Below are 14,710 nucleotides of genomic sequence, written 5' to 3'. Positions count from 1 at the left end.
TCAATGGTATGATTATGCGCCTCTCCCAGAACATCAACCCGTCCCTGAAGTATCTCGAGATTTGCTTCCAGGGCTTCACTCTTCTTACCAAGATTGAAGAATGAATATGCACACATAAACCTCATGAATTGCCCAACCTTGGTCTTCAGACCTCCAATTATCACTTGTCGATCAAGGCAACCGCTTCATCGGCATGACTCAAAGCACTATCAGCATCACCTTTACTGGTAGTAACCAAAGCCAGATTCTTATGTATCTCCGAGAACCGAGGGAGCTGTGTTGCTCCGTGTTTTCGTCACGACTTTTCTTTGATAGTAATCGATTTTTGGAACAGTAGCTCTCCTTTGGTGTAGTCGTCACAATACATATATGCGCATGCCAGATTATTAGAGGCAGTGGACAATTGCCTTGCAGCCACTTCAAGAATTCCCTTGTCATCTTCAAGATATACCTGCGATAGTCTCTCAAGTCGAAGTCGGACACTTTAGTCTTCGTCTCGGGCTCCCTATGCGCGTTCGGTGATGCCATGATTGAGTTCAATAGATGCACGGAGGAAGAGCACTTGTATCCGTTCTTCATCGAGACTATCTGATCCAAGAATCTTCTCAAAGGAAGATTCGGCTGTACTCAAGATCTCAAAGGAGTTTTATATGAGATAGCATTCATAGATGTAGTTTCCAAGATCTGAAAGAAGTTGTCCGAATTCAATGGAGAGATCAACTCTGACGTTTTCTTTCACGGATTCCTTATAGGGCGCATGCAACTGCAGCACGTGCGAATGGTACTTTTCGTACAGTGGCTATTTGTGATTCATCAGGCTTGACCCTGGGTGTTGCTCTTGTGAACACCTCGTCATAATGCACTAGGTCCCTCCATGGGAGTATCTAGGTATACCGCTTGAGTCCCAGATGTATGCACAAAGAAGCATTCTCTTCTGAGTCAGGGGAGCGTCACATTCCGATCTTGAATAAGCACAGTTGAAGGAGTTTCACTCTATTGTTTTATAGGAATCAGCACGTCATCATGGTGGAGGAAATAATGATACTAACTGGTCTGGTCTGCAGTACTGAGAAACCGTAAGGAAGGATGGTCATGCTCCCTAAAAATCATACTTTCCTGGAGATCATCCAGATCCATGAATGATAAACAATTCATGAGAGTATTGGGTTCATGTTCTGCTATGTATCTGTCGTCATTTTTAGAGCTTTCTGTCCTTGTAATTCTTTAAATCAAGCTCGTAGTTGACTTTGCTGTGTTCACCATGGAAGGTCTTGATGTTTACTTGAGCAGTATTTGAAGGGTGGGAATTACTACTTTCTGTCATTGCATTACTCAGTATGACACTCCAACGAGGAGTCAAGCTTGACTCATCATCTCATATTAGCTAGAACTCACTCATAATCATCCTGACTATTTGTATATAATTCTAAAGGACTTCAGACGACTGCGAATCTCGATATCTAATGGGTTCAATCATCCAACAACCCATTCCCGTTTCTGTAAGCTATCCCATCCAAACGGCAACAAATATCCATCCTCTGGCAAATCCGCAAAATCAGACATACCCTTAACAGTGCCAACACCAATATACCTCGCATAATTAACTCCATCTGTGTCAGTCTGCAATTCCACCAGTGCACACAAACTCAGTCCACCAGGCCTCGAACCCTTGGTCTCCATCAGGATAATCCCATAACTCCCTTCCGGCTTCAATTCAACCTTAACCTTTGGCTTGAACACACATAGATTCGTCGTAGTTGCATCTTCCAACTGATATTCAGCAAGCCACCTCTCCCAAGCACGCTGCCCTTCATCGAAATCAATCACACTCAAATCAAACGCAACGTGAGATGGGAACAACCACGACCACAGGGTCGATATCTGCAAACCCTTGGGCGTAATCTTTCCAATTGCACTACCGAGATATCGCGGTTCGTCAAGGAACTGACACACCTTCATCGCCCAGCGCATCCCGTCTTCTTCAAACCGAGGTCCTTCCTGGAATATGATATCATGCGGAAACTCGTCTAATAAACTATAAAACTTACGCATGCGTTCGTCAGATTTTTGCTCGTCGGAGTCACCCTTGACATCCAGAATCTCCTTGACGTCAAGATTCAAAACGCCGGCTAGAATGATAGGACGGTCTCCAGCTTTACTAGTAGCGCGCATAGCGACATTGTACCAATTCCAGGAAAGCAGATTCTCTTTCGTAAGACCACCTTTTATAAACGGACTGGTGAAAACGTCAACCGCGCGCTCAAACTTGGATGCATAGTCGATGGTATGTTTAAAAAATGAGAACCAGACAGCCATCGCGAAAAAAGCTACATTTTCCTGCAAGATAAGTATTTTACCCTTGTCGATTTTGGACAGGATCTCATCGGCGATGGTGGATATATTGATTGCTTTGTCGGAAAATAGAACATAGAGTTTGCTTTTCGCTGCGAGACCTTCTTGGAGAGTCCATAGGCGCCTGATCCAGCCTGAGCAGTAGAGTACTCGTAGGAGAAGTTGCAGCGGAGGTGTAGACTGTGATTCGACCTGTCTCATTTCCGAATCGAGGATCATAGTCCGATACGCTACTGCCAGTTAGACGATAGTCGCAAATCAAAAAGCAGGTAGTACCTATACTGACCGTCAAGATACACCTCGCGAATCCGCTGAATCGCCAAACTCCGCACATCGCGCTGATGCGGTATACATAACGTATCAATCCATATGAGTACCGACTCATCTTTCCCCCGAGTTTGACTGCTAGCGAAATGAGCAAGTCGCGATGCACCGGTATGTAATTGTCCAAATGGGCCACCGGTATGTCGGGGCACATATTCCTTATCCGTAGCCAGACGTCTCGCCCGTTCGTAAAGGAGTTGTATTTGACAATGTGGCAGCGTATTGCCGTTCTCATTGCCTAATCCATCGGACCATACATGCGAAATGGCGACATATTGCCTACTAGAACGTTTTCGGACAATCTCAATCTTGAATCCATCGTCTTTACTCTCAGGTGGTGATATGCAAAGGAGTGGAACGCCTCCTTCCAGCAGAATAGTATGTAACTGTTGGATATCAGCCTGTAGATGTGCGCATGCGCAATCCTCAGTGACATGTCTTGTAGCATATTCGCCATCTTTGATGTTATTCACCACACATTCTGTCTTCTTGCACAAATCATGCGTCTTCTTGTCCCAGGCTGGCTTCTTCCGAACCAACTGAAGCAGATACGCAGGAGTATCGACTCCTCCACCTGTCATGCGCGCCTTTGTGACTTCCCAGGGACACCATCCATGCTTCAGTAATTGATCGGCCTCGTACTGTGTGCTGAGAAGCCATATTTGTACATGGCCGGTTTTGGTCTGTGGCCCGTCTCGTTTTACAGAGATGTTCCAGAGAGCATGGCAAATTAGGCGAATTGCCAACTTCATCTCATCTCGCAGAATAGATTTGTATCTAGACAGCTGCTCGCACACCGTTTGCACGATGAGTATAGCTCGTTCGCCCAGCTTGTTCTTTTTCCAGTCCTTTGCATTCTCGACATACTTATTCAATTCCCTCGTAGTCAAGTACTGCTTGTCATCACGAAGCAAAAAATCATTCTGCTCCAGTTTCTCTCCAAACACATAACACAACACACCAAAATAAAGCCAACACTCTATACAGTCACGAAGATCCTGCGGAATAGCACGTAAAGAGAACTTTTCAGGGCCGGTCTCCGTCCTCCAGCCACCGCGAACCGGATATTGATCCCAGTCGCCTTTATCGTATAGTGGGCCATTATATTCTATCCGAAGAGGTTTCTGGGGCTCTTCAGGGTAAAATAGATGTTCTGCCATTTTGATTATTTCTTGTCTCTGCACCAGAATATTTTCTCGATGGAGGGGTTGGGAATTGCTTCAGCCTCGTATTCAACCCCGCGTCAGCATAGAAGTTAAACTATTATTAGCCGTTGGATTGATAGAAGAAGGGCTGAAACTGTCACGTGTGAGGCTGACAAACCCCCATTAACTATCGGGATTTGAGGCCAACGGATACGACGATGGGAATAAAGAGGGAGGAAGAACCGTAAATCATCTATTGATATGAAGCAACTCCGTGTAAACAGAAGAAAAATTGATATTAGCATCCGATATCTTTCAAAAATATATCATAAGAAGAGAATTGAAAAAAATCATTGAACCCATTCATGATGTTCCTCATACAAAGTCTTCACACCCCTCCACCTCCTAAAGAAGTCCGTAATCGAGTCCTTGAATTTCTCCCATAACGTCCGATTCAACCAATTACTCAACTCTCGATATCCATAAATCTCCGCCCAACAGTCACGACCCCAATTACAGCCTGCCATATTCACCAAGAAATCGCGATGTTTCTCTTGATAATGGATGCCGAGATCAGTACCGTCGCCGCATGCACCTGGAGGAAACGAGTTGACTCTTCGTTGAGGGACGAATGCGGTGCCGAGACGGATCCAGGGTTGGTTTGCGTATAGATATTCGAGGGAGTCTTGTTCTTTGTGTTCCCAGTCCATGTGTTTCTGTTCGTAGAGGACGGGATCCCACCAGATGTCGAGGAGACGGTCGGTCCAGTCTGAGCGGCGGATGAAGAAGGAACCTAGATTAAAGCCGCCGCAGTCCTGGGGTAGGACTAGGTTGATAGAATTGGGGTTGTCGTCGCCAGTAGCAGATCGAGATATGGGGTCGAAGTAGACATCTGTCAGAGGATGGGTGATGTTCAAAGGATTGTAGTAATTGATGTCGCGGTATGTGTATTCGCCAAGGTGTTTGAAGATGTGATTCTCCAAGGAGTACGAATATTCCATGATAAAGGTATTCAAATCCAGCCACCAAAACCTACACATCATTCAATTAAATTCAAGTCCGACCACAATGATTGCGAAGATGCTTACCATTCCGCGTTGGGATACTTCTTCATCGCATCCCTAATCAAATCAACCTTTTCCCAACTCTCGCGCCATTCGTGCGCATAGCGCTTTTTGGCAACCATATTCACGATTTCAAGCTCGTAGCCCCATTTCTTGGCATATTTCCTCTTATTCCATAAACTAACCCGTTCAATCGCCCATTCGCGCGCTCCTTTCCACTCCATAACACCTCCCTCGACGTTCGACGCTGTGATGATGACGATTTTCTTCCCATTCCCGAATGCAGATGCTCGGTACGCCTCGACCAAACCTGAAGATCGGTCAGCAATAAGCTTCTCTCCGCAGAAAGAGAAAACATACGAGACCAAAAATTCAAATATAGTATAAATCCCACAAGCAACAAAAGTAATAGTCTAAACCTCCTGCGATGCATCAAATTGCCCACAAACGAAACCACCCTCCCCTTTTGAGTATTATCTCTCGCCCTCCATCCCGTCGATCGTCCGCGACCCAATTTCTCCTGTTCTCGAAAATCCCTCGATAACGAGAACCGCGGTAAACTAGCAGAAATCTTGCGCTTCTGTCTGGAAAAGAAACCCGAATTCCTAGTCGAAAAAGACGGATAACTACGTACTTCATCGCTTTTCGCTTTGGCGCTCGCCCATGATATTGCGCCGGGACTCAGTGAACCATGACCCGTTGTTGGATATCGTGGACTCGTGGCACCGCTGCCTGGCGTCAGGCCGGGACTTGACCAACCTCCTCCTGGTAGCGGGGAGGGTGATCGCGACAGCGTCATTGGGGATGGGAGAGGATTTGCAGGCGTGCCGGGGATTGGAGACAGCGTTGTAGGGCGCACAGTATTGTGACCGGCGGGGAGACCGGAGGTGCTACCCTGGCCCCAAGAGGAAGACGAGTCGCGTGGTTGTGGCTGCTGGTCTTTGACGAGGCGGAGCGGAGGTACGGAGGTTGACGAACGGCGACGCTGGTGCGAGCTTGTCAAGATTGACGGGGTGGGAGGATCCAGCGTGAAGGTGGAAGAATGTCGTTGAGGTAAGGTTCAATAATTCCAAGGTTCCTTGTGTGGCTGTCATCAACCTCGTGGCGGAGGCTCAAACTTTGGTCGTACTTATGTAGGTGGTACCTGCTTGAACCACGAGAACCAGCAAATTCTTCAGTTCATGAAGAAGGAGTAATTCAATGCGACTGTGGAAAGAAGAAAGAGGAAGAAGAAGAGAAGGAATACGGCACACAATATAGCGGGTGGTTGTACATACAGCTGTTTGCGGAATATCGCGAAACGAGATTTTGCAGGGGATCTTTAGCTCCCCTGGCATATTAGATAGTTAGTATGGGCTAATGTATCCACAAAATTGATACTGGCAAATTAAATTAATGGAGAGTGAGAACCACATAACAATTCACACATTTACGAATTTAATAATAATTATTTAGTTGGTTCTTATTCATTTTAATATGTTACCTGACTTGAACGAACGACAACATGAGTACAGCACCTACTTTCTGGGCCGAACTCCTGTAGTGAGACATTGTCTCAACAAGTTCACGAGACCAGATCATCAATTGAATTATCTCGACATATTGCATAGCACGACTGCAAATCTTGCAATCTGACATTTCCAAGGGATTTGCCTGCTTCGATATCAAGAACATGCCCAATCGACAAATATTTCAGTCCCTGCGCTCTGTGAGCTGACGTTGCATATGCGCTGGTCCTACAGAATAGTGTCACAAACAATCGATCGTACTATTCTTCCGATGCTCAATTGAGGAAGGGACTAAAAGAATGTGTTTATGGTTAAGACGATAGTGCTGGAAGCAAGAAAATTATTACTTCACCAACAGGGACCCCGCATATCTGCTGGAAAAGACTTTCGGCCTGTCAGTTTCAATAATGATTTCTCTCTATTTGATTCTCCTGCTGGAAGATATGGGCAATTCAATATCCAAGGGGCTGCAATTCGAATTGTGGATTCATTGCTCTCCAGCGGCTCTCGTGATAATACCGTGCAACAGACTTTTTTGAACCGTCGTTGATTCCCCAATCGTCGATGGTAACCTTCTTGTATGTTCAATTGATTCCAAGGATCATTGTGAATATCGACGTCGACGACTCTCTCGGACAAGTTCTTAAAACTTGGCATTTGGCAAACATCCTGCTCGCCTCATATACTGCGTCTGCTTCTAAGTTCTCCGAGACCAGTGTGGTCCATCCGTCATTCCCTGCTAGCATCTTTGTCGTTCGGTGGACGAGCCACAATTCTTTAGGAGGAGCGCAGTCAGGATCATTGACATAATCTTCGGCATGCGTATTTTCCATTATATTAGGACCACCACGCAGGATTCTTCGCGCGATCACTGCCCCAGTTCCTCTATGAAGACTTAGCGAATTCCATCATGTGAACATATATGTTGACGCAGCACTTGCCTGTCGTAGACGGGGAATCCGTGAACAGATACTTCAAGACACGTTGCACCATGTACTCATTCATTTGGCAGATGACCTTTGGGCCAGGAAAAAAGAAGTCGCCATTTTATACAAAATAAAGATGTAGAAAGATGGTTCAACAACCTGGGGCACCTGGGTAGATATCGATCCTTTGGTTATCATTTCTTTTCTCGTCAGTCCTTTGGCTCGTTGTAGATCTTTGTCAACCGCCCGGATACAACCTTCGTCTTTCTTCCAAAGAGAAATATATTTGCTTATTGATGTGGAAAGGATGTTGATTGTGCCCCAATTGCTTGATTCATCGATCTATTTACTAGATGTGCCTTTAATTGCTAGTGTAATTGATCTTTGTGTTTGTACAATCAATTCACCATGGCCATCTCTCCTTCTTTCTTTCGCATCCTGGTAAGCTCTTTTTGTTGGTAATAATAGCCAATCACTAATAGCATACCAGGTCGTCGGCTTTGTCGCCCTAGGTAGCACCACCTACGGTTATAGCTCTAGCAGTATATTCACCACTCTCGGAAAACCGTCCTTCCTGTCCTATTTCGTATTGGATATGAGATTAGGTGCCGCGCAACTTGAAGGTGCCATCAATGAGCTTTTCCAAGCTGGTGGTCTGTTTCGCAGTCTGTCATGTATCGGTTCAGCTGATAGGCTAGGACGTAAAATGTCAATATTGATTGCTTGTTCGGTAACTGTCGTTGGCGGAGCTTTACAAGCTGGTAGTGTGCATATCGCCATGTATCTTGTTTTTCGGTTTATTACTGGTCTTGGTGTTGGTATGTAGTCACCTCTCATACAGAAGCAGATCTTGCCAACCATTAAAATAAGCACTCTGCTCGCCCTAGTCCCATTGTATCAGTCTGAAGTCTCTCCACCAAAAATCCATGGCTTCCTAGTCGGTATCCACGGTGTCATACTCTGTCTGGGCTACGCTCTTGCAAGCTAGATTGGTCTAGGATTTTATTTTGTCAATTCCTCGGGTTCAGAATGGCGTCTGCCGCTAGCCATACCATGTCTACCGCCACTCATACTATCATGCTCCATGAATCTCCACGATGGCTGATCGATAATGACCGCGCTGAAGACGCGCTCAAATCGTTTGAGTCTATTCATGCCGAGTCCATGGCTGATGATCATGATGCTATGATATTCGATTTCAGAAGTCATGGAAATCACCAAGGATTCTGAGTATTAGCTAGAAGATTTTGTTATGGGTCTACAGACATGAGGATGACGACAAAGATGTTGCTCGTGATATTTGCATATACCACGATGGACTCATGGATGTATACAAAAACCACCTGTATATTGTGATCCTAATATCTTGATATCTTGCTTAACCGCCTCGAACCTCTGTAGTATTCACATAACTACCTTACATGCTGAGTCAACATTCTGATAGTCTAATCCCACCCTTGAATGCAATATATCAATCAATACAAGAACTTCTCACCAACAAGCTCCTCACTCAACTTCCATAACTTCTGAGCTTCGATATCATCTCGTCCCCAGGTGAGCACTTCTTCAGGACGAAAGACTCGATTATCTTCTAGATAGACTCCGTTGTTATCTGCCACCGTATCCGATTAGCACAAGTCAAACAGCGTCTCGTCGCTATAATGAGAGGAGAGGACTCACTAGTCAACATAATAGAATCATGAAACGACGCAAATACATGCGTTGATACACCCTGTAGAGGAGTTTTGCCCTTGAATGGGCCCCAGTATTTCCTGTTACCTTGTTGTCGATCTACCTCGACTATAGGCCATCGTTAGTCCAATGACTATAATCTTGCCAGATAAAGAGTCAGTGACATACGCAATCCTTGAAATCCACTGGCGTCTAAATGACCGCTCAGATTTGTGTCTAGGATAACCCCGGGATGCAGACTGACAGAAATCAATCCTCGGTCCGCCAGCTTTGCGGCTAGTGATCGAGAGAAAAGCATATTCGCCGTTTTGGATTGTCCGTATGCTCGCCAGGGGTTATATGTGGTTCCATTCTACCACCAACATTAGTAGACTCCACAGAGGATTTGGAGGAGAATGCGAATGGCTTACATCAAAATTCCAATCATCGAATCTGACATGTCCCAACCGATACCCGTCACTTGAAACATTAACCACCCTCGCCGTCCTAGCACTTCCATCCGCTCCAATCAACTTCTCCATAATCAAATTCGTAAACAAAAAGTGCCCAATATGATTCGTCCCGAATTGACTCTCAATCCTCTCAACGGTCTGTGTATACGGCATCGTAGCCATTATACCCGCATTATTAACCAGTACATCGATATAGCCCGGTTCTTTGTACGCATTAACTTCCTGAGCGGCTTCCCTCACCTGAGACTGCGATGCGAGATCAAGTTTTAGAGTACGGACTTCCACTGTGGGAGCAACTTCTGCGATTTTTGCGGCGGTTTGTTCTGCTTTTTTGACGTCACGACCTGCTAGGATCAGGAGTCGGGGGAAATGTTTGGAGATTGTGATTGCGAATTCGGCGCCGAGACCGCCGGGAGAGACGCCTGTTATCAGGATGGATTTTCCTTTGATGGTAGAGGAGAGGTCGGAGGCGATTTGGTCACCGTCTGTTTCTCTGGTGTATGAAGACATGTTCTTTGAGAGGGGATGTTTAGTTAGGAATGGACGATGAGAATATTGTATACGGAGGGATGTCAAAAACAGAATTGATACTTCTCTGGAAAATGAGGCCCTATTTATGCGTTTTCTTCCCATGTTAACGTAGCTGTATATACAGTCACTAGTGGACCGTCATTAAGGCATGACCCATCCCTACATTCAGAGCTCCCCAGTTATCCTCTTTTAGACATGTTTTTTGAATGTACTTCTTTCTAGAAGCAGTTAGAATCAAAATCCATTTTATAAGACTTGAGAATACTTCTGCCACTCAGTATTATTCGTAATGAATCAAGCCCTTCAATCTATGATGATGCTAAGACCATTTCCTCTTTGGGCCGAATTGTTTCCAAACCTCCTTCCGAATACGGTCTAGCGTTGGGGCTCAGGAGGAGTTCGGACTTCTCGGCGATAGTGATAAGCCTTCTGAATTGCATCACTTTCTTTTTTCGCCATTCTTCCTTGCCAATTTATTTCTTGCTTCGCGTTGAGTAGTCCAGTATGTCTTTAAATAATTCAGCGGTTTCAAGTGAGATAGTCTTTCCTGTTACGGAATTGTCATCTACAACCGAGTCCTGCGTGTTCCGATATGACCAGGGCCCAGTGAAAGTGAAAGTACCGAGGAAGAGGGGTCGACCAGTAGGTTGTATGTCTCTTTTTGCACCATAATTTGCGATTGAACTAACGATAGAATGTAGCTAAGAAAATCTCTAACTCGAAACTACAGCAAGGCTTTCATATGACAGACAATGACTTTTATTTCGTCCACATGGCCGGCGACAATGTCAATACTATCAGCAAGGAAGCACGCACCACCATTCGCAAACGTGTTATGGCTAATTATATGCACCGGAAACGAAAGTGGGATGAAACGAGCCATGATCCTCTAAGGCTTGTGCGTGGATTAGAGAGGGCCGATCCATTCGATGCATTCCCCATCAAGCTCGAGGCGTATATGCTTGATTTACTGAAGTATTGTGAGCTTTACCACATAATTGGGTAGACATACTGGCTAATAATGTGTCTACAGATATGACGACCATCTGGAAAAGTTTCTATACCATCGAAAGTTTAACCTCAATCAACCCCATGACAGATTACTGGATCCCTTTGGCTTTCTGCGACGACGCCTTCTTACATCTACTCATTGGATGTGCCGACTCCCATAATACGCGAGCTATGCATTTCGAGGACCGACCAATTGCCTTGTGGCACATGAATAAAGCTTTATCAATTATGAAGATTCGTATTGCTACGATGCGGTCGGTGACAGATGCAACGATTGCTAGTATTGCGACATTGGCTTTTGTGGAGGTATGTTATTTGTTCTTCGCGTCATGAGTTCAAGGCTGATTCTTAGACAGAAAGTTAGAGGGTCTTTTGAGAATTGGCGAATACATATGAAAGGGCTGAAAAGACTAGTTGATCTTAGGGGAGGACTGATTAGTCTGGAGATGAAGCCGATGGTTATGACCAAGGTGTTTCGGTAGGACAGACCCTTGGGTATTGTGTATATGTTGTTGCTGATTATCAACCCAGGGCTGATCTGTGTGGATCAATTGATACCATTGCAATACCGTTCTTTTCTCGTCACTACCTCCCTTCTTCTACACCAGCTACTGTCGATACCATTGAACTCACCAGATCCGCACCCGGATTTAACTTCTTCGATGGAATATGCCCTCTCGGCGACAACATAAAACAACACATCGCTGCCTTGCACGAGGCAACCCAACTAACATCATCACTCATGACTAACAAAACCAACAGCCAAGCCGACGCAGCCAGAATTCGATTCCTAATTACCAAAACACAATACACACTTCTCTCAACACCGAGATATTTAAACACGACACATGAACTGTGCAGACTAATTCTAATTCTCTATTCAGAGAGCATGGTCAACGAAAGTCCACCTCGTTTACCCGTCTGCGATGTCCTAATTGCCAAATTCCGTGATATATTGGTTGGTACAAGCACCAACTCAGCCAACAGTGGTGAAATGATACCTCTTCATTTCAAACTATGGGCTATATTTGTAGCGGCTTCTATGATTAGTGTTAATATGGAAGCGCTTATGGATTGGTACTTGCGGTGTATCGTTAAAACCGCTTCCGTGATGGGGGTATGTGACTGGGCCAGTTTGGTAGGGTTGTTTGAGACGTTCTTGTGGGATGAGAGTGTACATGTGAAAAGGTATTTGGAGATTTGGAACGATGCTCGACAATTGGCGATACAGCAAATATCGTCTTTATAGTGAATGATGTTGGATTTGGACAAGTTGTAATATATGTCTACTCCGTCGTTGTCAAGTACTACAATTGACCAGAAGTAGGGTAAATAATATCATTGACTCTGCTCTCCCCTGGAGGTTATTATTTGCTAGGTATACCTGATCTCTCATACAGACAAATAGGCACCATATTTCAAGGTTATTGTCCTGGCCGACATGGTTCCCTGTTCATACTACTGATAGACCTATAAAACTCATTGTGTCCATTATACCTAAATTTCTAGTCCTGATAACATTGATATGCATAGATACTCGTGATTCTATTCCTGGAGTTATCTATTTAATATGATTAGCTAGGTAGCTTGTACTTTCGTAGATCAGCCAAAGATTCATTTTGGTCCACAAAACTCTTACCGGAGAATGGGAATTTCGTCAAAGTGATAGCTGAAATGCATTTTATTCGTTTGTCCTTTCTTCTTTTCTTAATCTCTTTCTTGCTTTACTTTAAACTTTCCACCTCACCTCATTTCTGGTTGTAATCAATTTGTATCTTGTTCTTCGTCTGTTTAAGACCATCCTACTATCAGTGAGCTTAAAAACGCGGCTCTCAGGGGTCAAGCGAAATCTGTTTCTAACAAGCCTATCACTCATTTTCCCTTTGAATGAACTAACTCGAAGCTATCCTTAGAGTCAAAGCACTTGGTATCTCCGGAAACACGTCTCTATCCTTCGTATAACTCCCAAACCTCCTCATTCACTCGATCCGGGTACCTATTTCTCATGCTTATATCACGAAAACGTATGATACATCCAGACTGTTTCCATCGTGTTTGAGAGTCTCGACACTCCACTAACTGGGTGAAGTTCGAGTGACCAAGTCTTGGTTGCACTTCAGCCTGGGACCAAAGAGGGACGATGAATGAGAAGTTCAGAAGACCGGGAAAACAAACACTACAGTCATTGCGAGGATAAGTTGACAGGCCAAACATATTGGTTGAAAGGAAAGCATAGGAGCGCGTGCTAGGAGAGTATTCCCAAGTCAACGAGCGAGGTATGGTTTTTCTTTACACAATCTTTTCTGGGTAAGATAATAATCTTATTTGAGCTTGACTGAGCACATGAGGATTTCGTTCTTAAGTCTATTCTAATAGTATAATGGATTAGATACAGCTAGGCAACGTGATCATGCTTTGTATAAATATACTCTGGAGAGGCAAGGTCTGGCTTATTAAATCCTAACCATGAGAAGGCTCGTGTCCCCATTCATGCCTTATACCCACTGTCTAGTAGGGGTCTCATTAGCTTGAGGTGATGCGCTGTCATGAGAGGACTTATATTCGATAAACCCATAGATAATGATCCGTCCAGGTGAAAGCAGTACATGCCGCCAGTCCTCGAACCAGAGGTAGACATAACCTTCACTCGAGTCATCGGGAACAGGATTCATCTCGATCTCCTCACCAAGGTAGTCCTGTCTCTTCTCCCAGTTCCAAGTCTCAATTGCCTCGTCCTTCATGCCACAACTTCTTCTGCGATCACATTTGATGGGATCCGACCACGGATGAGTTGGACGATACATCGTGGTTAGCCTCTTCTTTGGTAGCCGGATAGTTCACCTCTTCGGAAGAATCCTGACCGAGCACACTGTCAATGGTATTCAGGGCAATTAATATGAACTGGTTGCCCAGCATGGGCATTGTTCAGTCAGTGAATTCCTAAGAATATACGTTGATCAGCAAACTCAAAGAGTACAAATAGTATAAAAACATGCCACACTCATGTCCTTGACAGGGTTGTACGTGATTTCCGAAACATGAAGTCCGTAGGACCAATCTCTGAGATGTTATGTGTCACCATCACTGGACAAGAAGCATCTGATGAACATAATATCAGCCAATGGAACAGTTCAAAACCACTCAAACAACACTTATCAGAAATCCTCATAAATGGGGTGCCCTTCCTGGTAGAACGGCATAAATTTTGTTGCAACAGCGTCATTGCCAGATTACGCCACCCGATTGTACATTCGGCGATGGCCGAATTGCTTAGAGGCTCAAGGTGCAAGGAAGCATTAAGACAACTGAAGCACATGATGTAGCTGACGGGACTTTTATGTCGAAGCTCAGGCTGAAGGCACCAGTACGCCCTTGGAGCGATAACCCCAACTCTTGTAGAGTCAAATTAGCATGCATGTTTTGTATCATGATTGCCAAGCCCCGAATTCCTGGTATGTTTTTTTTTGCCGATAGATGTGCCATTGATATCGGGAGCCATCATATATGCCGTTTAAGAAACACTCTGTGAACTCTGGAGGTGGTGTGAAAGCCGGACAAAAAGCATACAAATTGACTTGATGTCAATTTTTGCTTGTTTGATGTTACCTTCTCTTCTCTGTGACAATGACCTACCTCAGAGTGAGGGAAAAGGTGTCGGCATCAAGTGAATAACATGATGAGGCTCTAGAAAAATGTCATGTGTGC

General features: G+C 44.7%; 5 protein-coding genes across 5 annotated transcripts; 2 read left to right on the top strand and 3 right to left on the bottom strand.

Annotated features, from left to right (window-relative positions):
- Positions 1–1,364: 1,364 nt before the first annotated feature.
- TSTA_057460 (uncharacterized protein) lies at positions 1,365–3,861 on the bottom strand. The gene is made up of 2 exons (XM_002487321.1): positions 2,639–3,861; positions 1,365–2,582 (listed from the first exon to the last, which is right to left on the bottom strand). The coding sequence occupies exons 1-2, from the start codon at positions 3,834–3,836 to the stop codon at positions 1,474–1,476; spliced, it is 2,307 nt and encodes a 768-aa protein (XP_002487366.1). The 5' UTR covers positions 3,837–3,861; the 3' UTR covers positions 1,365–1,473.
- Positions 3,862–4,084: 223 nt separating this feature from the next.
- TSTA_057450 (alpha-1,6-mannosyltransferase subunit, putative) lies at positions 4,085–5,684 on the bottom strand (the record flags this gene model as incomplete). Its single annotated transcript, XM_002487320.1, has 3 exons — positions 4,085–4,853; positions 4,910–5,195; positions 5,246–5,684. The coding sequence occupies 3 exons, from the start codon at positions 5,682–5,684 to the stop codon at positions 4,172–4,174; spliced, it is 1,407 nt and encodes a 468-aa protein (XP_002487365.1). The 3' UTR covers positions 4,085–4,171.
- Positions 5,685–7,727: 2,043 nt separating this feature from the next.
- Positions 7,728–8,307, top strand: TSTA_057440 (sugar transporter, putative; the record flags this gene model as incomplete). The annotated part of the gene is made up of 3 exons (XM_002487319.1): positions 7,728–7,760; positions 7,810–8,137; positions 8,207–8,307. 3 exons carry the CDS (start codon positions 7,728–7,730, stop codon positions 8,305–8,307), a joined length of 462 nt encoding a protein of 153 aa, XP_002487364.1.
- A 487-nt stretch (positions 8,308–8,794) lies between these two features.
- TSTA_057430 (short-chain dehydrogenase, putative) lies at positions 8,795–9,973 on the bottom strand (the record flags this gene model as incomplete). Its single annotated transcript, XM_002487318.1, has 4 exons — positions 8,795–8,931; positions 9,000–9,119; positions 9,180–9,363; positions 9,422–9,973. The coding sequence occupies 4 exons, from the start codon at positions 9,971–9,973 to the stop codon at positions 8,795–8,797; spliced, it is 993 nt and encodes a 330-aa protein (XP_002487363.1).
- Positions 9,974–10,498: 525 nt separating this feature from the next.
- Positions 10,499–11,338, top strand: TSTA_057420 (uncharacterized protein; the record flags this gene model as incomplete). Its single annotated transcript, XM_002487317.1, has 3 exons — positions 10,499–10,643; positions 10,696–10,974; positions 11,028–11,338. 3 exons carry the CDS (start codon positions 10,499–10,501, stop codon positions 11,336–11,338), a joined length of 735 nt encoding a protein of 244 aa, XP_002487362.1.
- Between the last annotated feature and the right edge of the window lie 3,372 nt (positions 11,339–14,710).

Source organism: Talaromyces stipitatus, genomic scaffold (genome assembly GCF_000003125.1).
Source record: "Talaromyces stipitatus ATCC 10500 scf_1105507295487 genomic scaffold, whole genome shotgun sequence".
Lineage (NCBI taxonomy): Eukaryota > Fungi > Ascomycota > Eurotiomycetes > Eurotiales > Trichocomaceae > Talaromyces > Talaromyces stipitatus.
Note: the sequence above shows the minus strand (reverse complement) of the source record. Positions and strands in the feature narration are given on the sequence as shown.